The sequence below is a fragment of the Scophthalmus maximus genome, chromosome 1, assembly GCF_022379125.1.
Source record: "Scophthalmus maximus strain ysfricsl-2021 chromosome 1, ASM2237912v1, whole genome shotgun sequence".
In the NCBI taxonomy this organism is placed as follows: Eukaryota; Metazoa; Chordata; class Actinopteri; order Pleuronectiformes; family Scophthalmidae; genus Scophthalmus; species Scophthalmus maximus.
Window position 1 is genome coordinate 6,162,843 of NC_061515.1, and position 23,846 is coordinate 6,186,688.

Sequence of the window (23,846 nt, forward strand, 5' to 3'; positions counted from 1 at the left end):
GGAGAGAAAAACAACAAGACGTGGAGCCGCTCAGAACAACCTCAGTCAGAGCTCGCTGTACTTCCCGCTGCAGCCTCTGTATATGTGAACACACTGTTAAGTGTTTCCCAGGTATTTATCATTTGACATTACTCAGACATTAAATTTGAATGTGGTTTCATCTACATTTTTCTTTCCCCCTGTTGTAATATGATATATACATCATTAACTTTTATGGCAGATTTTTCTATCTCAATTTGGATCCATCAAATTCTGCAAACTGCAAATGTGCCCATACATTCCTTTTTCTTTTTTTTTTTTTTACAGAAACTGAGACAGCCTATTGTAGTTGCACGCACGCACGCACGCACCACACACACACACACACACACACACACACACACACACACACACACACACACACACACACACACACACACACACACACACACACACACACACACACACACACACACACACACACACACACACACACACACACACACACACACACACACACACACACACACACACCAAATATGGGTGAGCAACATTCTTATCCTGCAGCTAGACTTACTTCAAAAATGACTTCCCTTCAGTCGGTGTACAGGTGCAAACAGAGTGAAATGTCCAGCATGATTCAAACACAACTCCACACACAAAGTGGCTGTTTAGGAGGTTTCAGGGAGCTGCTGCTGCTCTGGGGGGGGAAAAAATATTCCGAGCAAAACTTTCAGCTTTAGTAGCTTTAACTGTTGTTGCGGCCACAACTCTTCACCACACAACGGAACAGGAAGCAGGGGTCTCACCACAGGAACAGGTTGAGCCGTGGCTCCGGAACTGAGATGGTTGTAGCTGCAAAAACAGTGCTGTGATGAGGACGCGGCGTTTTGAGAGAACACAGAATAACCTCTACTACTTTTCTTCTTCTTTTTTTTTTAAACAGATTCACATTTGGATATGATTAATTGTTGTTACACTAACACTGCCATAAAACATTCAAAAAGGCCAATCCTTCAGTAAATAAGAAAAAAAAACTTTAACTGTTCAAATATAGATTTATTTCCATTTTCCTTCATACAAACATATTTTTTTCCGCCCCCCCCCCGCCCCCCAAAAAAATAAACTGTTGAAAGGGATGAAGCAATATAGCTGTGAACTGTGTCCAGCGAATAGTCGTGGGTAGAGAGCGGTGTGATGATCAGACATGAAGCCTAAAAGGAATCCTCAAGGTTGACACACACACACACACACACACACACACACACACACACACACACACACACACACACACACACACACACACACACACACACACACACACACACACACACACACACACACACACACACACAGTAAGAAAAAGCTACAGTCATGTCTCTTCCACTCTGTTTCAGTCTCCAACACCTGAGTTGTACAGGAGCAAAGCGCTTTCAGCTCTCTCTCTCTCTCTCTCTCCATCAGAGGCTCACTGGAGAGGAGAGGTGTCGCTCCTCATGTGCAAAGACTCGTTTGGATTAGAAAAGATAATGATGGACAATTTAATTCTTCTGACTTCATCCCCCCCACACAAAGATCAGCCTGCAGCTCCAAACGTATCCGTCGTGGTCACTCCATCTCGGGTTGAGTGTGTGAAACCTCACTCGTCTTCCAAAGAGGATGGAAGTTCCATCAGTGGGGCTTTTTTACTTTTCCCCACGGTTTCAATGCAAATTATAGTGGAGATTTTGTTTTGACATTTGTGATATGTTACGCTAATGCACTTAAGAATATAGTAGGTGTCCCCCCTCCCCCAGATTCTTTTCTTTTTGTTTTTTAAAGATGACTTGTATCTCCTTTTGCGCATGGACATCTGTCTTGGAGCGTGGCGCGCACAGGCTCGTGGTCAAAGCTCTTTGCTGTCTTACAGTTGGAGTCATGAATATTCCCTCACCAACAACACACACCATGCTCCCTGTTTGTCAGCACGAAACCGGACTGTCCACTAAAGGTCGAGCACTGCCACCCCGGACGGCCGGAGGAGCGTCGAGGACCCATCATTTGACGAAGCCCCCCTCCTCTTTGGTGTCGTGCGTGGCGTTCAGGTGGTTGGCCAGCTCCTGCATCACTGCGTCTTTGCCAATCTGGTCGTTCCTCCTCTTCTCCATGATCACGTCCTCCAGGCTCTGGAACTCCAGCACGTGACTCTGCTTCTCGGAAAACAGCAGCTTCAGCCTGTACGGCTGCTTCCCGATCCGGATCTCGCCTCCGATTTTGAACTCCCGCTTGCCAAAGCGGCACCAGGCGGCGAAGCACTCGGAGTTCCTCCAGTACAGCTCCTGGTCTCTGGAGCCCACGTAGTCCAGCGCGTTGCGCACGACCACGTCCGGCGGGAGCGCGCGGTACCTGTAGAGGCCGTTCACTATCCGGCCCTTCTTGCCCTGGCTCACGTCCGTGAGGAAGTTGTTCTTTATCTCCGCCCGGTGCATGTGCACCACCTGGAAGTTGCCGACGTACACGGCCCAGTGCGGATACTGTCCGGTGGCCACGAACTCCAGCAGGTCGCCCGGTCGGCACTTGTTCAGCAGACTCTCCGCCGTGTGCGCCGCCGCGCCGCCGCCGCCGCCGCTCCTCTCGAAGACGCTCTCCTCTCGGTAGAAGACCGCGCACGTCAGCTCGTCCTGCGGGTCGAACGGCTTCTCCTCGCCGCTGACCCCGCCGCGGCCCTCCGACGAGAAGCGCTCCGGGGTGTCGTCCTGGTCGTCCTGGTCGTCGTCGTTGGAGAAGATGTAGGAGACGCCGATGCGCGGCCCGTCGTCGCCCGGGTCGAACCCATTGGGGTCCGCCGTCGGCACCTCTGCGTAACTCAAGTGCGTAAGTTTCTCCACCTGGTTCCCCATAAAGGTGACAGGCGGACGAAGGAGGAGGGGGGTGGCAGAGGTGGACACAGGAAACAGGATCCACCGGTCTTCTTGACGCACCGACGCCGGGGAGAGACGAGCGGAGGCGCCGCGGCTGTGCGGTGGCACGACTAGATCCAACGCGGCGAAGGCGGACACCAGTAATCCATGTCCTGCCTGTAGATGGATGCTCCCGGTGAAACACCAACTGCGCCTAAACACGTACAGAAACACACAAGGCGGGAGCGTCAACGCGGACTTGTCTCACTCGAGTCTCTGTGCACAATCGAACTATTACGCGTCGTCGCTCGTGCTCGTTCCCAACAGGTGAGACCTGACACACCTGTTGGCTCAGTTTCCACCCAACTCGCCACTCTTGGCTGTTACGCGTGGCCTCCAGACACACTCGGCAGTCGACCGGGTGTCACCCAACACTTGCAGGTGGCGGGTCACAACACCGATAAACTACTGCGGCTCGCGTCGTCAATCCCCAGTGGACTCGGTCTCAGTCGCACTCACCCGCAGCTCAGCTCGTGCCTGCAGCTCCTCACAATCCTCCCGCGGTCACATCGGTCCAAAAGAGCAGACGCGAGGCGGCCAACAAAGGGGGGGGGGGGGGGGGTTCACGCCACGCTGTCGCTGCTGCGCAGGCCGTCCGTGGTGTGCACCTCGACGTGCGCGGCGTCGAAACTCATCCAGGATCGAGTGACTGCTCGGGGAGGTGTTGCCACTTAAAGCCACAGTGCGCCTCCTCTGCCTCGTCCACACATCCACTCTGCAGTTTGTTGTGCAGAGAGGACCGGTTGTGCCAGATGCACTTGTGTCTGACAACTTTGGAGGCACGTCAGCGTAGAATGCTGCGAGTCAATCAGCTGATTTGACCAATATCATTTCATACATTTTACATGACTATGGGCTTACAAAGTCAAATGAGCTCTTAAAGATGTATTACCAAGATGTGCACTTTGAACATTGTCAAAGGGAGAGAGGGTCCCAAGGCTGCTAAAGTAACGATTATTTTACATGATGGATTAATCTGTCGGGCCTGCACGGTGGTGTAGTGGTTGGCACTGTCGCCTCACAGCAAGAAGGTTCTGGGTTTGAATCCCCGGTTCAAACCAACCAGGGCCTTTCTGTGTGGAGTTTGCATGTTGTCCCCGTGCATGCGTGGGTTCTTTCCGGGTTCTCCGGCTTCCTCCCACAGTCCAAACACATGCAGAATGGGGTCAGGTTCATTGGAGACTCTAAATTGACCGTAGGTGTGAATGTGAGAGTGAATGGTTGTCCGTCTCTGTATGTGGCCCTGTGATAGGCTGGAGACCTGTCCAGGGTGAACCCCGCCTCTCGCCCGAGGTTAGCTGGGATTGGCTCCAGCCCTCCGGCGACCTTTAAATGGATAAAGCGTTAGACGATGGATGGATGGATTAATCTGTCGATTATTTTCTCGATTAGTTGTTTGGTCCATAAAATGTGGTTAAATTGTTAAAAATGTCCATTGTGTTTCCCAAAACTCCAAGATTATGTTTTGTTTTGTCCACACACCAAAGATATTTAGTTTACTGTCACAGAGGAGCAAAGAAACCAGAGAATATTCACATTTAAGAAGCTGAAATCAGAGAATTTTGACTTTTTCCCCTCTAAAAACTACTTGAACCGATTATCAAAGTAGTTGGCGATTAATTTAGTAATCGATTACTAATCGATTGACTGTTGCAGCTCTAACAGAAGCAATGAATACATTCACCACATCTCGATTATACATCCATACATTCTCTTTAACAAAAGGAGTTTTAATGCACGTCTACAAAAGATGCATGGGCCCATGAAAAATGGAAATCTATATAAAAATATATCAACATTTCTCTGACGAGAGAGCAGCAGACATTCTGTATGAAGGACAGAAGGAGCAATGTTAAAGAAGAAAGGAGACATCCTTCCGCCTTTTTCTTCACACTGTCCTTCGCCATCAATGCTAGAGAAGTGGTTTTAGATGACAACTGTAAAAACCTGATTTTGGTTTGGTTGGGGGAGGGGGGTTATCAAAACAGAAACTATCTCTGAAATACACCCTGTGCTCACATTTATATAATTTACACCTGTACTTTTCCTCCAATGACATGTCAAAATGACAGAAAGGCCTAATCCAAACCCTTCAGTGTGCACACACACACAAGTAGATTTTCTCTACTCACAATACTTTCTGTAAAAGTTCTCCTGTCACTTGAGGGCCTAAAAAATGAAAAAAACTCAACCCTGCTCGAGAGGAAATGGTTATGTTCACTGCAGAGAGGAAGGTGATGTTGGCGACCGCAGAGAAAAACAGTTTTGCTTGACAAATCTGCAGTGTGTCAACTGTGGAAGCAGCACAATCGGCCACACTCTCCTTTTTTTGGGGGGGTGGGAGAGGCCAACCTGTGGAACCCAGAGAGGGGGAGGAGCACGACACCTGGACCGAACCAGAGTTCAGAGTGTCATTCGTATCGGAGCGGCCGCTGATCTCCGTCCACTCCGTCCAGCTCTGGCACTGCAGGACTCCTGCGCTCACTTCCGGCACGAGGTCAAATCCTCCTCGGACATACAGACACACAGTCTCACAGTGTCCCGAGCTGCAGCCATTACACTTCCTCCTTTTGAGCTCTGAAAAAGAAGAATGTGAATTCCAGATCAAACATAAACACATCTATGGGGAATTGATTGGCTTTTTCCCCCCCTCGTGTGCAATACTGTGATTGAATTCCTGGGGATATTTTGCGGCTCTGCATCCCGCGAAAGAAACAGCCCTAATGGCTTTTACTTTGATATGCTGACGCCCGTTTGTGTGTGTGTGTGTGTGTGTGCACGTTCCACAAATAGTAAAAGAATAGAAATTACCTGTGACTTCACATGTTGTGCAGTAAACAAGATTAGATTAGAGCAGCACGGTAATTCAGAAAAGCGAAGCGGCGTGGAGAAATTGATGAATCAACATTAGCTACATCATTTGTCGCCAGTTAATATCTTCACTGGCAGAATGCTCTTAGTGTTGTATGACGCACTCTTTGGAGGGAGCGAGCAATTAAGACTTTTGTTTTTTTTCTTTTTAAATGCCTGATGCAAGGTTATTAAAAGATTAGCTTCACCTAGTTTCATCTCAACGCAGCCTTTGTTTGTTTTTCTTTGGAACAAAGACCATTCACAGAGAGTGAGAGCAGGCAGGAAGGGAGAAATTTAATCAAACAAATGCATTTACCCAGATCTTAAAGAACAGTTTGTTTAGGGCTCCTTCGCAAAACTGTGTTGTTGTTGTTGTCATCGTTTTTTTAGGAACTTCATTTGTTATCTCCAAGATCCTGCTACAGTTATCTGCAATTAAAAGAAACTTGTCTTATTTTGAAAAGGATAACTTGAAATTCAAAGTTTCTTTTGATTGTAGATTGTATGTATTTATACTCACCAAATTGATTTGAGTAAAATGGGCACCTGGATTTATAATTGCCAATGGTGGACAAAACTCTATTCATAATCCAAAACTTCTGAGAATTTATAATCAAGAGATTATAGTCAATTTCTTTTGTTCTGACTTGTCTGACTAGATGGTAAAAGGACAACTTTTATATGTATATTCTTCTAGTCTTAATGAAACAAAGTGCTTTCCCCTACAAGTCACATTCACCCATTCACACACACACACACACATTCATATCTATATCGCTTCTCTATCACACATCCCATTCTCACACACTTGAGCAGCCGGGGATCAGACCACCGACCTCCCGAGCCGCAGACACCCTGTTAATCCTTGTGTCCTTGTGCGGAGGCTGCTCCCTTGTGGTACTGACAAATTACTGCATCATGTGCATCTGGAACATATTTTAAAACTTTATTATTACCCCAGCCCCCCAAATTACAGAAACATTTTTGAAGGTATTATTATTATTAGCACAGATTAAAGGCTTTTATTTACATTCAACATGACTGGAGTACGGAACGCTCCAGCTTTAATACAAAAGCCTCCTCTTCTAAACTTCTAATCTCACTGGATTGATGGATTTTACAGGAAAAATTGTAAATTTTTCACAAAAACTGGCCAAAATAGGTAAAAAAAACATCTGTCTCAAAATACTACCATCAACATATACAAATAATTACCGAGGCATGAGTCTTATGAGACGTTCACCAGCCACTACATGTGTCTCTTTTGACTCTGGATCTTTCTCCTCAGCATCTGGTCAGGAAGGAGGTCCGTCTCTTTCACATCAATGTTCCCACATCCCACCACGGGGCAGCTAGAGGACAGAGGAATACAGGTACACTTAAAAAGGGGAAGTAAGCAGTTTTTAATCCTATACACTTTGTTGTAAAATGTTTCCTCACGGCTCGCTAGCTGTCGGTTCTGTGTTGTGGCTCTGTAAATTGAAAACAAAAAAAACACACCTCGCAACAGTGCGTGTGCAGTTTGTAAACACCATAACTCCCCAACACCTTAAGAGAGGCTGCGGGTTCGAGCCCAGACCAGTGCAGTCAAAAAAATCAACAACAAACAATTTCCAAAATCGCTTCCTGCCCCTTTAACACACACACATATCTTAACTTTGAATTCACTGCTTAATCATTTTGTACAATACATATTCAAGTTGTCAAATGCCTGGTTACCTTTGCATCATTAGTTTCAATGCCAATGCTTCTGTTTCCTATTTTTGTTGTTCTTTTTCTGATATGTGAAACACCTTCAAACAATTCATATGCTTTGGTGAGTGTTATATGAACGCTTTAATGCCTGTGAGCACTTGAATGATGACGTGCGCTTCAGAGCTGCCACAATATAAAGATAGTAAAGACTGATGAAATGCTGTTGTACCTGGAGTCAACAGTCACACACTGAATCAAGAAGAGCCCTCTTGGGGTATTGCTGCTATAATCGAGCATGTAAAGTGTGCACGGTGACCGAAGTCAGGACTGGAGACAATAGGCGGGTTGCGTTAACGACGACACGGACCGACGGTGGGGTTTCATCAGCGTTCCTCCAGGACCGGCCACATTTAATTTGACTCCGACATCAAAGCAAGCGTAATAAAGAAAAATATGAATTAAGGCAGAATGTTGGTCCCACGCTGCAGCTGCGAAAACCTGACTCAACTTTCTATCAGTCCTCCGAGGGAGAGTGTCTTACCGGCACTTCTTCTTCTGGCTGTGTTTCGTTCTCATCAGGCCCAGTATAGCTCCTTCGTCATAATAGTGGTTACACTTCTTATTCTTCACTGGGTTCACCATTTCCACCTAGAATACAGATACAAAGAGGCCAAACACACACAGATGGCTCTTTGTATTTTCTCTTATTTATGTCTAATCTATTACTGTCAGCGATTAGACACAGATGTGATGTAAAAACAAAAGGATTATGAATTTATAAAGAGCAAAAGGCCTCAACAGGCTGGAGTGGTGTACCTGTGTGAGTGGGCAGGTGAAGTTGACTTGGCTCTGTGTAACAGCGATGTCATCATCTAGCTCCTCCATGTTCTCTGTCGACTCCTGGTTGGCTGAAAAAACACAACATATATTGCAGTTTGTTTCCAAATGTCCCATCTCATCTCAGTCATCACCGGTTACCTGGATCATTGACAAGTTGGCAGGAGACAACGCGGCAGGAGCTGGGATGAAAACTGTTTCTATGAAAATCAGCAACATCTCCCGCTTAGGAGATAATAGAGTCAAATTAGAGCTGATCCACCCACTCACATTTATAGTAGGGTTTATATAGCAGATTTAGATTCAAGCATTCGAGAGCTTCAAAATCACGTACACCTCAAAAAGAACGATGCAATACTTTTGACACTGATGCAGTGAACAATACTGATGTCTGATGGATTAATCCATCTCAGAATCAGTTCACACATTAACATTTTTTATTTTTTTTTTACTGGGGGGTAATCTGGGTCCCAAACTTTTGGGACGGAGTCAGCTTGGGGAAGATTAGACGAGCGCAGCAGCAATTCCACTCAGTGTGTAGACAAAACCGATAAAGCAGAGCGTCGTCTGTGTGAGGCCACGCTTTTAATAAGGAGTATAATGAGGACACAACAATTAAAGAGCAGAAAATAACAGCTATAGGGTGATAGGCAAACATAATTATTCATCAGTAAATAAAAGGAGGTGGCAATTTAAATATAACCTAATTATGCTGAAAACAATATACATCCCTTAGATACCGTTCTCTACTTGGCTGAGAAGCTCTACTGCAAGCAGCGCTGTTATCAAAGTCTATTGTAAATCCTGTTTCCATTTCACACGACTGAAAACTTCAGACTCTCTTTCCACTATTTTTTCTCTCCCTGCAGCAGAGATTTCCATAAGCACTACTCACTGAAGAGTCCAGCCGGCAGCTTTATAACCATATTTGTTAAAATAGCGAACAGGGCCTTTGTTTACCTCAACTGCAGCAAGTAACAGAAAGAGAAATAAAATTAGAGAAAGGCCTTTCTTTGAAATTGAAATAAAAATTGTTATTGTTCATAATATAAAGCCCTGTTTGCCCTCAACCAGGTGCTGCCATGCAGATATTCGTCAACATTTTATGGTCCAAACAACTAATCGCTTAATCGAGAAAATAATCGACAGTATAATCGATGATGAAAATAATCGTTAGTTGCAGCCCTGGATCCAACATACATGTTTGACCCCAGACCCCCTTACCCCTGGTGGAAAGGGCTCACCTGGGTTCAGAGAGCTCTTGACGCTCTCCTTGAAGGCCACCACTTTCTGGTGCTGGTGCAGATCAGCGTCGGAGAGTCTGGCCGTTCTCTCCGTGAACTGCTCCTTCACTTTGTCAGACAGGCTGAACATGGCCTCTGGCTGCTGTGCGGCAATCTGCAGAGTTTAAATATGTTATACTGTTTTTTACCGTAACCTTTTACATTGACAGTCAACACTCAAGTGTTTTTCCTGGTGTGGTGTTTAAAACATGCCATTTCAGTAAGTCTGTGTGCTGAACCTAACATAGATTACAGCAAAACCTAACATAGATTTAATCATGCAGGTTTAATTAATTTATTGATTAAAAGTACATCCTCCAGTAATGCATCTCTTGATGTAAACACGTTTTCCACTTGTGTCATTAGTCCGTATCAGGTCTCGCTCTCACCTCAGATGTGACTTGTTGCACAACATCAACAAAGAAGTTGATCTCCCTGTCCAGCCTGGCACACTCCAAAATCATGTCCTCCATCTCTTTCATGCCCGGGTTCACATCTCCATCTGCAACACAGGAGCACACACAGAGGTGGAGGAGGTCAGAGTACAATATATACGTGTGTGTTTGTAAATACATTAAAATACTCTCTTATGTAAAAGTTCTGCATCCACCCTCTAATTGATGTTTAAGTAGAGATATGAGTAGAGCTGCAACGGTATATCAATGCATCGATTACTAAATTAATCGCCAACTATTTTGATATTCATAAATCGGTTCAAGCAGTTTTATGGAAAAGAAAAGTCAATTTCCTATGGTTTCAACTTCTCAAATGTCAATATTTTCTGGTTTCCTCGCTCCTCTATCACAGTAAACTAAAAACCTTGTGTGCGTGTGGACAAATCAAATCATCATCTTGAGGTTTGGGAATCACGATCAGCATTTTTTTCACCATTTCATGGACCTAACAACTAATCGATTTATCGAGAAAACAATCAACAGATTAATCGATTATGGAATCAAACGTTAGTTGCAGCCCTAGATGTGAGAAACAGATGTGGTATCAATGGTCCTTGATTAAATGTATTTAGTTATATTTTAACCACTGTAATGCAATGACATAGAAATATGAAGAGCACAGGCATATCCACTGAATTATTATGCAGACTGAGAGACACGCATGACAGAGAAACAGACTCGTGTGAAGTTACCAAGAGTTTCCGCCAGGTCCATCGCCACGTCTGTCACGATGTCCATCCCCGTCCCGATGTCCGCCTGACACGCCTTCAGGCTCGACAGAGCTCCGTGGACGGCGCTCAGGGACATCACGACTTGAATCCTCCGGGATCGAGGACTGACCGTCAAACACAAAACTCAAAACATAAAACTTAAGCTAGCGTTGCGTTAGCCTAGCTTGCTAGCGTTAGCCTGTCCCATCACTCCGGTTAGCTTAGCTTCCAACACGTACGTGCGGCTGTTTCAAACGTCAACCAGCGATGTCTTAATGTGTGTCAGCGTGTTTTATATAATTATATTGTAAAGACAAAAGACAGTGTGAAGGTAAAGTAGGTAAACACTGAAGTCACCCGCGGAAATTCAAGTAACTACAAGGGTCGCTGAGTTCCGACTTCCGGCGTAGTCTTTTCAAAATAAAATAAGCGTCTGTATTGATCAAACGATTAAAAACATCAACACAGAAGACAAATATAATTATATATAATGAACTAAAGTATTTATTAATTAATTATATTTGGAAATGGCACAGAGTGATTAGACACACACAATAGTTCATTCATAGAGAATTTCAATATTTTATGTACAGTCTCTTGTTAGTGCATTAAGACATTTATGGTCTAAAGACTGAAATGTAAGTCAACAATTTAACAGAGCTTTTCCACAGACGACATTCTGGCATATTAAAGTACAAAAAAATGGAGGTGTGAATAATGAGCCTTCATTCATGTTATTAATAACACTGCTTCTCATCCTGCTATGACTAGTCAGACTGTCTGCTGTGAAACAAGGCTACGGCAGCATAATTTTTCCTGACGAAGGGACTTCATCCAGATCTTCACAGTACGGTTCTGAACTCATCAAAAATGAAACTGGGCACATGGGCTTCAGCCACCTAAAGGACACAGAGAACATTAAGTGAAATACTAAGTACTTTGCCCCAGTGTATACATTAAACATGCAAGACAAAACAGTAAAGTGAATATACAGTAAGGTATTCAAACCCTCCTGGATAAACAATCCCTACCACCCCCAGTTATTGTTAACTGTTGTCAATTAAAATATTTCTAAAGCATTACCAGCAGCATTATCGAGGTGAGGGCTGCCCTACCTTGCGTGACAGTTTTGTGTACTTCACATAGTCTTCCAGGAACATCAGAGCTCCCACCACATCAGAGGGCATGTCAGGGATCTTCTGACTATAATCGGAGTAAAATGGAAAATCAAATGTGAGTTCATACAGCAATAATGGGACACGTGTACTATAAGCATCCAGACCAAGCAAGCAATCATGAATATCAACAAAACAAAACACAAAGGGAAGTTTTTGATTTGCAATTTTAGCATTAGTCCAAAGCAGCCACGTCTCTTTTGTTACCTTGTGCACTGCTCCATGATGGAGCGGATGAACTGACCAATGAGAGCCAAGAACTGTTGTGTGTATCTGGAGTGGAACTGCTTGAGGAGGGTGAGCAGGCCGAGCACCAGCGGAGGCCAGTCAACTGGGTCTGTGGCTTTCCTGCAGGTCATTCCTGGGAAAACACAAGACAACAAGTCATAAGGAAGCAGCCTTACATATACCAGGGATTCTTGCATATTGATGGGAAAAAATATCTCCCACATCATGTATCACTCATATACCAAGAATCAAGTGTACACACATTCCTCCCAACCCTAAACCTAACCCTTCTTGGTAAAAGTAGTGATCAGAATAATCCTCTATGTGTACTCAGTATGGTGAGTAGCCTATCCAATTAGAATCCACATGCAAGCTGTCGGGGGAAAAAAAGAAGCCAATAATGGCTGTTATGCCATGTGGGTGGTGAGGTCACGGATAATCACATCATCAAAATCATGTTACGGGAAGCAGAGCTACCAGATTTTCGTTTTCAGAAATCATAATGATATTTGGATGAGAGCTGCTCTGAAGCATCATCCATCATAAGACACTCAAAAATGTACAATTTAATAATTCATCAACCTTAATAGCTGTGATGTGGTAAACTGACAAAAAGGGGGAAATAAACTTGCCTTGGTTTTTGCTGTACTGAAGTTTAGGCAGCTGAGCAATAATAAACAGGAAGTTGATGATGGGAAAGTAAGGTAGGCGCTTGGTAGTGATGTAGATCTGAGAGAGAAATGAATAGAACAAAAAATGGTCAGAACATCCTGGAGAGTAAAACCAAACAAAACAGACAACACTGGTGAAATAGTTTTGTTACGCTGTGGTTTCTGAAGAGTAAAGATGTAAAAAGTGAATTAATATTTTCACTTTTCACATTATGTGGGATTTATCAGCAAACCTTGTTGAGTGGGTTGTGAATGCCGGCTGCCTCCAGGTAGGCAGTGATATCGTACAGGAGAGTGTTGTCCTCTTTAGGGTAGGGCAAGGACGGGTCCTGGTAGTGAGCTTCAATGTCGGCCAGCAGAGATCTGGCAAGGTCAAACCAGAGTAAATTTTCAGTAAAACAACAAAGAAGCTTGATAAAACTGTTGAATTGGAGCAATAATCATTTATCGACAACTATTTCTGCTTGACTTCTAAATAACAAAAGTAACATATTATCCTCTTAAAACAAAGAGCAAGGGCATTTTCATGAAGTCATTAATGCAGTACTTTAACTTGGTAAAATAAATTATATACATGTATCATGAGTCTAAAAGTTATAAAAAACAACATTTTGGCGCAACACACAGAACTTGAGTATGACAAACGATGACAGATATATTGTAACACAGTTTCAGAGATATTATTGTAATAATATGTGTACTGACTTGTTGAGGTTCTCCAGGGCCGCAGCCAAGTGTTTGGAGTCAAACTTGCACGAGTAGTTCAGCTCATTAGCAATCTGCTGTCTGAGGATCTGCATCTGACCAACCTACAACAAACAGCAGCAATAAACCTTCTTTCTTGAAGGCAGCTCAGCAACAGAAGTGTTTTTTGTTCACTAATGTGAGAGGACAACATGGAGCAGTGCTGTACCTTCAGGATGGCCTCCAGGTATGAGCCCCAGATCTTTTGTGTTTTGGCCACAGCACTGGCGTACACTTTACTGGCATTACCTATTGCAGAAAGAAAGAAAAAAAGTCAGATTTACACAAAAATTTAAAAGATCCTGTCAGTTAGTAGGATTTCCCTAAATGAACACCTACCCACAATGCCCTGAACTGGGTTGACAGCACCCAGCATTGCTTTAAAGACATCCACCACTCCTCTGTCCTTCAAGATGGTCTTCTGAAGCATCGTCAGGAAGTTCTTATGATAGAAACAGGTTGCTGATTATAATGTTCCAGCAGACACTAAGAGTACTAAGCGCACTGTAGATAAAGATAAAGGCCCTCACAGACTGAGATGTATTGTTGTATGATTTCAATGAGAGCCTGGCAGTAGCTTCAACCAGCCTGAGACGTAATGTATTGTCAGTGGGATTACCTGCAGCTCCTTGACAATCATGAAGCAGAGCAGGCGGTCAAGTCCATTGAGGCCAAAGGTTCCCAGAGTGTTCTGGATCTCGGAGAACAACCTGCTGTTGGTCACCTCCTGGTGGCTCTTCAGGTCGTACCAAGTGTTCATCTGGTCAATGTAGCACGTTACCCTGCGGAAAGGACCCGTGTTTCTCTTTGAGTTTATGGAAACTGCAAGATTTGGCATCTACAGTACAGTAAATCTCCCTTTTCAGATTAAAGCCCAGCTGTTCTGAGAGAATATGAGGAGACATACTTGGGATCAGTGATTCGAAGGATCTCTCTGCAGAGACGACCGATGAAGGTGGCAGACTCATCCACAGAGGGAAACTTGGGGATGGGGATGTGGGTGGACTGGTGCACACTCTGCCAGTCCTGGATCTGATTGGAGCAAGGAAAGAACCAATTAATCAATCAATCAATCTATCAGTCAACCCCAATACTGACAAGAAGGCAAAAAACAGAACATTTCCTATGGATTACAGAGTGATGGACTCACTCTGAAACTTTTAACAGCATTTTGTCTTAATGTCTGACCTTGGTCCTAAGGAAGCTGTTGCATTCCTGTTCCACATTGTAGTTGATGATTCGTGACACTTCCTCCTGCCAGATTTTAAGGCCATAGATGCTGACGTAGTCTTGAATGTACTCAAACGACCTGTAGAAGCCATCCATGGTGGCCGCCATGTCCTTCAGCTTGGGCATCAGCTCACTGGGCTGAGAGGGGAATATTTCATATTTGCTTTGTTTCATCCTTCAACACAGTACCGCTGTTATCCTTGATCATCACTCAACATTATAATGAGTCAGTAAAAAATATTCAGTCCTGGAGAAATATCTTGAGTAATGATGCGTAACAAATATTTCACAAACTTGTGCTCAAGATTTGATAATGTACCGTAAAATATAGGTATAAAAAATTATATGAAGTGGATGTGATGTCTGACCTTAGTCTTAGGGTTGAAGATCAACCCTTTGTGCAGAGCGTAAGCCACCCTCTTCACCAGCTCCTTCCTGATGCCGTCCTCCAGAAGCTGCTTAGGATCCACCTGAAGCAACACGGTGTGTTAGTGAAGTCAAATCTACTTGAGTCACTTTCTGAACTGCACTCATGGCTGAATGTTGGAACAAGGGAAATTGCGTGTAAGTATTTTATCACCGTACTAAGAGTAGATGAGGCAGAATTGTTAAAAAAAAAGGCGTCATTTACCTTAATGATCCCAACTAGAGTGGTCTTCATCATCAGGATGCCCTCAGTGAAAATGGAGATGTCATGGGTGAGTTTGGCCACCTGTCATTGCATGAAGCAGACGCGTGTTTAGGCACAAAAAAAGGAATGACACTGAATTAAATCTTTTCAATACAAGTATTTTGGATATGCTAAATGATGAATATTCTGCATCAAGAGAATACTTGAACCATAGAAAAAAAGGAATTTGTCATTCTGTTATGTTTTTCAGTTTAAAATTTAAAATTCCCATCAAAAGTAACTACTTAATAACTACTTAACTACTTAACTACCATAATCTATTTCTGTATCAATCTCTCTTTTCTAAATTGTATTTCACATCAAATGCTTTGTGAGGATGAAAAATGTTGATTGCCTCCGACTCACACACAGCAGATGAGTCAACATCAAAAAAGAGCAACTTCAGGCCGCTCATTTAATCATTTTTGATATGCATACGATTTTTTTTTCTCATCACTTTGATGACATTCTGAACAACACTAAAAGGAATCCTGTGACTATTTCAACCACAGCAGTTGTTTTACTTCATAGCGTGCTCCGAGCTGGGAGTAGTCCTTCAGCTTGTCCTTATCCAGCCGCGTGGGCACCTCCATGATGTCGTGGATCTGAAGTTTGATGATCTTGGCCAGAGAAGTGAACATACTTTCTGGGATGATCTGAAGCACCTGGGAAAATGATTATTTATGGGTTTCAGTAAAAAAAAATCAAACATAAGTCTCCAAAAGCAGATGGTACAACATACTGTAGATGAAAAAAAATATTGTGTGTAGCTAGAAGAACGTGGTATAGCATGTGGCGATTGACACCAGAAGGTAATCACATCGTCAGGTACACATCCATTAAGTGGCTCTTTTTGGGCAACATTTTCCAAGCAGATGGTTGCAGAAACATCTATCATCAATGCAGCTGTTACTGAACAATGACTCGCTGAGCTCATTTTTTTAAAGTTATGAAACCGTGTTCATGTTTGGGCACCACAGGAAATACCAGTGTTTTCCTCTCTGATTAAAAAAATAAAAACCTTAAGACAGAAGCTACTTTTGTAATCTCGATGTACCTTTCTGACATAAGCCACCAACTCTCCAGAGTAGAACTGTGAGACACTCAGCAGGTCAGCACTGTTGGCCTGGTTGATACGGAGCAATGGCAGATCCAGTGCAGATGCCAGCTGGTGTCACACACACACACACACACACACACACACACAGACAAACGAACAAACACACACACAAATTCTTTTAACATCACAGGTACCGGTAACAATTTCCTTTGCCTAAATGAAGGTAAAGTTGAAAGAAAAAACATTAATCCTGTCTTTATCTGTGTATGTATAGTCCCGACCTTCAGAAATGTAGCTCTCAGCTTTGTGACCATGGACGGGTTAACTCTGATGCTCTCCTGCATAATGGATGTGAAGCTGCAGAAAAGAAAGAAAAAAAACAGAATCCAGGAAAAAAAAAACTGGTGAAATCAGCTGCACAGATAAAACACAAGCAAAACAGGATTAAATAAAAGTCGAACTAGCAGCAGCACTGTGGTCTTCTTGATGGTTTAAATAAAAAAGCTTCACAGACTCTCACTGTCTTTGGTTGACATTGTGAAAGACATATTTACATGATAAAGTATAAAATATACTTGAAAATATCCTAGAAAATCAGTTATTAATAGGATATTTAACAAACCTAACCTGTGTGGCAACTGCTTTATTTCACTGTTACTTGACCATCTTTATAACAGCATTTCGGTATGGCTAGAAAATATTTATCAGCAACTAAGCACCTGTCGATTATCTGCCAGGCGTAAGACAGGTCTCCGACTATCTGCATGGTAATGAGGACTTCTTCCTTGATATTGATGGTGCGGATCATTTGGTGCAGGAACTTCCTGGTGTCAGCAAGGAACTGACAAACCTGCAGGTTAGACTCCAACTGGTGGAACTCCTGGACCTGAGGACACAAAGAAAAACACATTAGAAAACAAAACAACCAAAAAAAAGATTGAAGGCAGTTTCCTAGCAGTGTTATTTTCCTCTCCATGGTCATGATTCCATTTTTGGTTCAAGTAATGAATGAGTTAAATCAGTAAACTATCACTATCTCTCTCACCTCGACGAGAGCCTGTATGAGCTGCACTGTCTTCCTCCCGGCAGCTGTAGAGTCCTCATAGTTCAAAGACTCGATCTGCTTTGAGATTTCTCTGAACCAGGCTTGTAGGTTCTCTGTGAGGAGTAAAATAGGTGCGCAGTTACAAGCAGAGAGCGATTGTTATCAAAGTGTTGCACAAGTGGTAGAGTAAGAATAGTCTCTCTCCACTAAAGTTGGAGTCACAATGACAAATGTACAACTGATCCACGTTTCCTTTATGCAGTTTTTCCATTATCAACATTTCCCTCAGAAGAGCGTCAAACTTAAACTTAAAGTACTTAAAGTGTTCCAACACTGAAATAATAACATCAAAAATCGAAACTCTGCATGTTTGAGGCTCATCAAGTCTGCACCACTTTTTGCCGTGTGTGCGTAATCCGTCACCTTCTCCATCATCTCACCGTTTTTCTCCACCCTGGTGAGCGGCTTGACGCCAGAGAAGACTTCGGCGAGCTCAGTCATTCTCTCTGATCCCTCCTTCTTGTAGCTCTCCCATTTGATCTGCTTCTCCGACAGCATCTGCTTGAACATCTGGAGGAGGAACAACGCAGATGCTGAGTCGATACGAAGGGATTAGTCAGATGAGATGTGTAATGACAACATTACATCTCTGTCCTCTCCTAATGACAGACTGCTGAGCCATATGCTACCTCACTGTATGTCTAATAGACAACAGAGTGGACACACCCATCGGGGGAAACACCGGCTGGATTACTTTGGAATTACGCTGACAGGAATTTCGCACTTTTAATGCTCACGTCACATTCGCCAAGTATTGATGAGAGGCTCTCACCTCCTTGAGCGTGAACTCAAACTGAGCTGTATCGAGCAGAAGCTGGAACAGGATCTTGGGGTTGTACTTTGAGTCGTTGAAAACTTGGTCTTTGATCTGACGCAGTCGCTTGTTGTTTTGGTCATAAGCTATGACACAGGAGACAGCTGAACTGTAAATCACTGTTTTTATTAAAATCATAATTCTAGCAGTAAAGTCACAAATCTGGAACTCTGAAGCAAAGTACTGTAGGAACTTTTCAGCCAAAAAAACTAACTAGAAATGGAGAAAAGTCAAATTTAAGGCTGCTTAGAGACGACAAAACAGTCATATATTATTATTCCTTGGTTTAAAGGGGAAAAAATCTGCCCCGTATTCTCACCTGACTCTGCAGAATGCAGCATAAGCCAGCGGATGGCAACATTACAGTCCCTCAGACAATTGAGTAGTTTGGGAATGTTGTCCAGGATGATCTCTTCCCTCAGGAAACCTTCCTTCAGCAGCTGCTGCACCTGAGGCCTCAGGGACTCCATGCCAGCTGCATATCTAGTGGCCTAAAAACAGTGGTGAAAAGTATCTTTCATTTTTGATGATAAGTCGTACATTCACTCCCACTAGTGGCCTTTACAGAGCATTGCAATGTCTGCAGACCAATGATTAAAAAGGATCATTCAGTTGCCTCACATCATTTTCATTTGAACTCATGAACCTTCACCTTCTTTTAATCAACTACGTTTCCAACAAAAGTATAAAAAATGGGTTTCCTAAGGTACTGATTTCATTAAAACCCTTGTGTTTCAACTTCTGCACATTGACACCGGAGGACTTCTTACTTCTACGGACACAGTTATCTGTACCTGCAAACGCTAGAGTGACACGCTGAAGGAAAATGTATAATCGTAAAAGCTTGAGAATGTTCAATTGAGGCTGATACTTTTGTTTTAATACCTGCTCTTTGATGTTAGCAGAGTCCAGGGTGTAGTTGAGAGCAATCTTGGCAGCTTTGTATGGTTCCCAGGCCTCCACCAGGTTCACTGTGATCCCCATGTAGATACTGATAACCTGCAGACATGTAACACACACACACACACACACACACACAAACACACAAACACACACACACACACACACACACACACACACACACACACACACACACACACACAGTTCAGTTCAGTTCAGTGCAAACGATACAACTTAGAAGAAACAACCTGGAAGCCAAAATGTAACACAGCGAATCCCATATCATTCATTTGTAGACAGTTCTAATCTCCTGGAGTCACACATCTTAGTGCAGATTAAGCATACAGGATGTCCAGTGAACAGTCCTGTCATGTGACAACTGTCTCACCCAGTTGTCAGGGAAGTACTTGTCCACTATCTCTCTCATCTTGGCCTGCTGGGTGTGCAGTATGGAAGGGCTGAAGTAAAGGCAGACATACAGCATGGCTGCCTGGTTAGCCAGCGCTGTGCTGCGATGCTCTGGTAGAGGGTACGCAGACACCTGATGGACAAGAGCAATAAAATGTGATTTTTAGGTCCAGTCCAGAACTGTTATCTATTCCTATTCGATTCGTAACAGCCTCATACAACTTGTAACAATGTAAACATGAAGTCAAATCCTGAAGTTTTATCTTAATAATCAAAGCCTCTTACTTGGTTGTAGATGTCATCGGAGCGCAGCCTCCCAATGACCATGCTAATAAAAGTGGTGCTGATGGGAACTCTTTGGAAGTAGCTCTCTGGGTAGTTGGCCGGCCGTTTGGCTCCGGGCTGGCTGGAGTAGCCGGTGCTGCGGAGGAGCTTGCAGATGTCGTCAAGGTTGGAGTCGGCTGATGAACGTGCAGCACTACAGGAAATGGGAACCAATACATTGTGTTTCGAAAAGGACACAAGGACAACTGGTGTTGAATAATTTATAATATCATAAAAAATAATATTATAATAAAAGTTCATTGTCAAGGCCCCTGTTGTTTTTCTGAGCACCAGATGTAGTTGTTTATATAATAAACAAAAAAATATACAGGATATGCAAACAGCATGTTGTTAAACTATTTAAAACATGTTAGTGTTCTATTTATATTTGGCCTAATTTGTGGATGTAAACTATTGTCTCGAATCATTCTCAGGAAATCACAAAAAAGGTTTGTGTTGGAACACAAGCGCACCTGTATCTATAGTAGGAAACAAGCATCCTCTCTCTGACCTCCCCTTCAATTTTATGGTCAATAACCAGCAGCATGACTCCGTACAGGTAGAGAGCCTCGCACTGAAAGGAAGAAATAACACACAGTCAACTCAAATCCCTGTGTCGTTTTTCTTAAATGTGTAATTTTGACTAATTCTGATGATGTTTACCAATAAAAGACATGATATGAGTCAATTCCTGTAATGTTGAAAATGTTAAACTGATGATGCATCTGCGTTACTCACTAGAAGCTGTTTTCCGTCCTCATTTATAAGGACAGTCTCTAGGGTCTGCTGAATATAAACACCCTCGTGTAGGTCGTCCAAATATCTGGAGAAAAGAGGGAAATTATATGGTGCAATCTTGTAACACAGAGGCTTCATTGAGTTTTGTGGGTTTTTTTAAGTTGGGGAAAGTGTGATGAAGTGTGCATCAAAGACAGTTTTCACTGAACTGAAAGTGAACTGAAACCCCTAAATAACCCGGTCCCGTCTCACCTGTTAAGATCCACGATATATTTGTGGACACTCTCAAAAGCCAGATAGAACCTCGACAGAATCTCAATGTTGTTTTCTCTGAACTCTTCATCCAGGTCTTGAAGCTCAGGTTTGGCTTCCAGCTTCCCCTCGTAATACTCTGGACCCTGGAGAGGAAGCAGCATCGTGGAAACAATGCAACGGCCAATCAATACCTCTGTCTTTATTTGGCATATTGACACCCAGCAGACCACAACGGGAATGAGGCAGTACGGTTTTTCCAATTAGAGAGCGATTACTGCCATAAATGATTCAAAGTAAAACATTTTCACACTCTGGGAAAACCTACAGCAGCCGATCACAGTCAGTACTAATATGGATTTACTGCAACTGATATGAACTAACCTCAATCTCCTACTATCATCGTATGTATATAAGTCTTCATATTGACTAATTCAACATTCCAAAATTACATAAAAAATCATCATCTCAGACATCAGGTACTGCCCTGCCTAAGTATTCACAGCTACATAAAAAAGTTTCAATAGAATTCGTACTGTACCTTGAAGTAGCTGAAGTCGCAGATAATGTCGCCATATTTCTGCTGGTCGCTTTTGTCCTTGAGCCTGAAAACTGTGGGGATGAAGTCAGAGAGGCGCAGGAGTTCCGCGATGATGGCATTTCCCCTGGACACTATCCTGAGGACAGCTTGGCCGCACAGGTTGTTCTCTGCCAGGAAGTCCACCATCGTGGCTGGAGGAGGAGGAGGAGGATGGCGAGGAGGAAGAGGATGAAGAGGAAGACGCACAAAGCAACCAAATCTTGACCCTGTTTTTTTCCCCCAGCAGATATAACAGCTGACAAAAAGAAAGTAGGATGTTTGGAATTGAATACAGTGGGTGGTTTAAATCAGTTCTTTATGATTATTTAGAATTATTATTATTAATTATTTAGAGGGGTTCATAACATTAGTATCACGTTAATTTTGCACATGACCAGCCCTTATCAGAGCACGTTAACAACGTTAATGCACAACACTATTCTATCCTATTTCATGCAAAATTATCTGCCACGTTTAGCACAACTAGATTTCCTCATTTACAGGTTTCGTTATAACCTGTAAAATAAAGTCGTTATAATACAGTCGTGCATGCACCGTTAGCATCACGTTAGCATACAGCCCTGCGAGCTACTTCCATTCGTCTTGATACCGCAGGCGACAACACGTTACGAGATGCAAACACATCGTTGCTAAACTAACATTTGTATGCTTTGATATTTGAATATTAATGGGTAGAAAAGCTGACACGAGTCCGAAATAATAATGAAAAAAGTCTCCTTGCCTCTTTCGATATTTCCTTTCCTGTTTACTTCCTCATGACCATCACGTGACTCTACCGCCGCTGGGTGTGTTTGATTCTGGTCCTTCAAAGCACCGGAGAGGGGCGGGAACAATTTTTTGACCGATGCTTGACCTCCGTCATCTCGCATAGCCAGATGAGTGGCGCCGAGGATTCATCGTCATTCTGTTACGAGGGGGGGACAAAACATGTTACCGCTTGTTTGTATTTCCTAAAATTAATCACAATCGGCCTTGGCCGTTTTTTTTCTCCAATTCCTAGATTCACGTGAAAGTCATGAGACTTTGAGGAGAAACAAACCTGTGGGTACCATTTAACAAGAAGTAAAAAAAAAAAGTTGCTTTATTATTGCTTTACCATTCTTAAATCTATGTTCCAATAAAGTGTCTGATTTCTATTTCAAATTGCTCTTTTTTTAGCCAATTTGCATTTGTGAATGAAGTATTTCAAAATAAACACGGTTTGTGGGCGGTTCTAAACCAATGTTAGACGCTTCCTGTCTCCAAAGTGGGCGTGGTCTCAAAATACAGTTTCTTCCTGTATGGCACATTTTTAATAATATGATCTTCTTAACCCAGTACAAGATCATAACAATATTAATTTTTTTTCCTTCAAAAACTGAAAGTGGCAATGTTAGTAATATTAAAAAAAAAAAAAAGTTTTAACTTTTGATCCGCCGTTTTAATTCATTGTGTTGGGCAAGATCCAAATCTTCCTCAAAGCTATTTTCAGCGTGCAGGTGGCTCATGCAGAGATTACTCTCATATTGTCTATAATTATATAAGACAACAATTAGTATTTATCTCAGACTGTGGAGGCTTGTTTTTCTGAAAATAAAATTTGAGACGTGTGATCTATAAATGAAATGTATTATTATTATTATAATTATCAATTTCAACTGGATTAAAAAACATAATGACAACACTAAACAACATTCAAAACAGACGATGCACCTTGACAGTGAGTTTTCGGACACATTTAATTGATTGATCTTAATTTTATCATTACTTTCCACATGGTCATCCAGTTATGTTTCTTTACACACTCCTGCCTGAGTTGCACTGTCAACAAAAGAAGAAAGTAAAGTATCTCAGCCACAACAACTTTAGACAGAATAATCACTCCCATGCACATGTTTCTCTAGATGGCGACAGAGATCCATTTACCCTGAGCCTGTCTCTCTCACTGTTGCTCTGTGAGGAGCAGATTTGTGGCTTAACGGCGATGCTGCAGTGATTCTCAGGGATCCAATCGTGACAGTTAGCCTGAACTAAAATTATACCAACCGACTGTGGAAAAGCTCAGAGATAAATCAGAGCAGGGAAGACAAATATCATCCTCAAATATCTCCCAGTGAACGCCTCTGAAGGGACCTTCCTGTCCCCACTCATTATTCCTCATCATCTATTCATTGATGATTCATTTGGAAGCTGAAA

The 23,846-nt window shown here is 42.9% G+C and overlaps 3 protein-coding genes across 8 annotated transcripts; all 3 read right to left on the reverse strand.

Moving 5' to 3' along the window:
- Positions 1 to 1,017: 1,017 nt before the first annotated feature.
- Positions 1,018 to 4,155, reverse strand: lratd2b (LRAT domain containing 2b). 2 transcript variants are annotated; one of them, XM_035640217.2, is made up of 2 exons: positions 3,378 to 4,155; positions 1,018 to 3,072 (listed from the first exon to the last, which is right to left on the reverse strand). In XM_035640217.2, the coding sequence occupies exon 2, from the start codon at positions 2,856 to 2,858 to the stop codon at positions 2,016 to 2,018; it is 843 nt and encodes a 280-aa protein (XP_035496110.2). In that variant the 5' UTR covers positions 2,859 to 3,072; positions 3,378 to 4,155; the 3' UTR covers positions 1,018 to 2,015. The 2 variants fall into 2 exon arrangements, with proteins under 2 accessions (XP_035496110.2, XP_047187501.1); XM_047331545.1 differs by lacking the exon at positions 3,378 to 4,155 and adding an exon at positions 3,202 to 3,371.
- Positions 4,156 to 4,612: 457 nt separating this feature from the next.
- nsmce2 (NSE2 (MMS21) homolog, SMC5-SMC6 complex SUMO ligase) lies at positions 4,613 to 11,141 on the reverse strand. 4 transcript variants are annotated; one of them, XR_004793195.2, is made up of 9 exons: positions 10,734 to 11,141; positions 9,976 to 10,088; positions 9,548 to 9,701; positions 8,283 to 8,374; positions 8,008 to 8,114; positions 6,987 to 7,123; positions 6,608 to 6,697; positions 6,088 to 6,200; positions 4,613 to 5,495 (listed from the first exon to the last, which is right to left on the reverse strand). XR_004793195.2 is itself a non-coding variant. In XM_035629905.2 (7 exons), the coding sequence occupies exons 1-6, from the start codon at positions 10,846 to 10,848 to the stop codon at positions 7,021 to 7,023; spliced, it is 684 nt and encodes a 227-aa protein (XP_035485798.1). In that variant the 5' UTR covers positions 10,849 to 11,141; the 3' UTR covers positions 4,613 to 5,495; positions 6,987 to 7,020. The 4 variants fall into 4 exon arrangements, 2 of the variants coding, with proteins under 2 accessions (XP_035485798.1, XP_035485797.1); XR_004793196.2 differs by lacking the exon at positions 6,088 to 6,200; XM_035629905.2 differs by lacking the exons at positions 6,088 to 6,200; positions 6,608 to 6,697.
- Positions 11,142 to 11,229: 88 nt separating this feature from the next.
- On the reverse strand, positions 11,230 to 22,510 carry washc5 (WASH complex subunit 5). Of its 2 annotated transcripts, none has more exons than XM_035629902.2 (29): positions 22,393 to 22,510; positions 21,612 to 21,802; positions 21,071 to 21,216; positions 20,819 to 20,903; positions 20,554 to 20,654; positions 20,042 to 20,234; positions 19,737 to 19,889; positions 19,334 to 19,447; positions 18,768 to 18,939; positions 18,407 to 18,534; positions 18,015 to 18,144; positions 17,575 to 17,687; positions 17,249 to 17,415; positions 16,811 to 16,886; positions 16,527 to 16,637; positions 15,994 to 16,134; positions 15,431 to 15,511; positions 15,168 to 15,269; positions 14,758 to 14,937; positions 14,477 to 14,601; positions 14,189 to 14,351; positions 13,909 to 14,011; positions 13,739 to 13,818; positions 13,531 to 13,634; positions 13,059 to 13,188; positions 12,787 to 12,883; positions 12,134 to 12,287; positions 11,867 to 11,954; positions 11,230 to 11,650 (listed from the first exon to the last, which is right to left on the reverse strand). In XM_035629902.2, the coding sequence occupies exons 2-29, from the start codon at positions 21,795 to 21,797 to the stop codon at positions 11,594 to 11,596; spliced, it is 3,480 nt and encodes a 1,159-aa protein (XP_035485795.1). In that variant the 5' UTR covers positions 21,798 to 21,802; positions 22,393 to 22,510; the 3' UTR covers positions 11,230 to 11,593. The 2 variants fall into 2 exon arrangements, with proteins under 2 accessions (XP_035485795.1, XP_035485796.1); XM_035629903.2 differs by having other exon boundaries at positions 21,612 to 21,906; positions 22,393 to 22,490.
- Between the last annotated feature and the right edge of the window lie 1,336 nt (positions 22,511 to 23,846).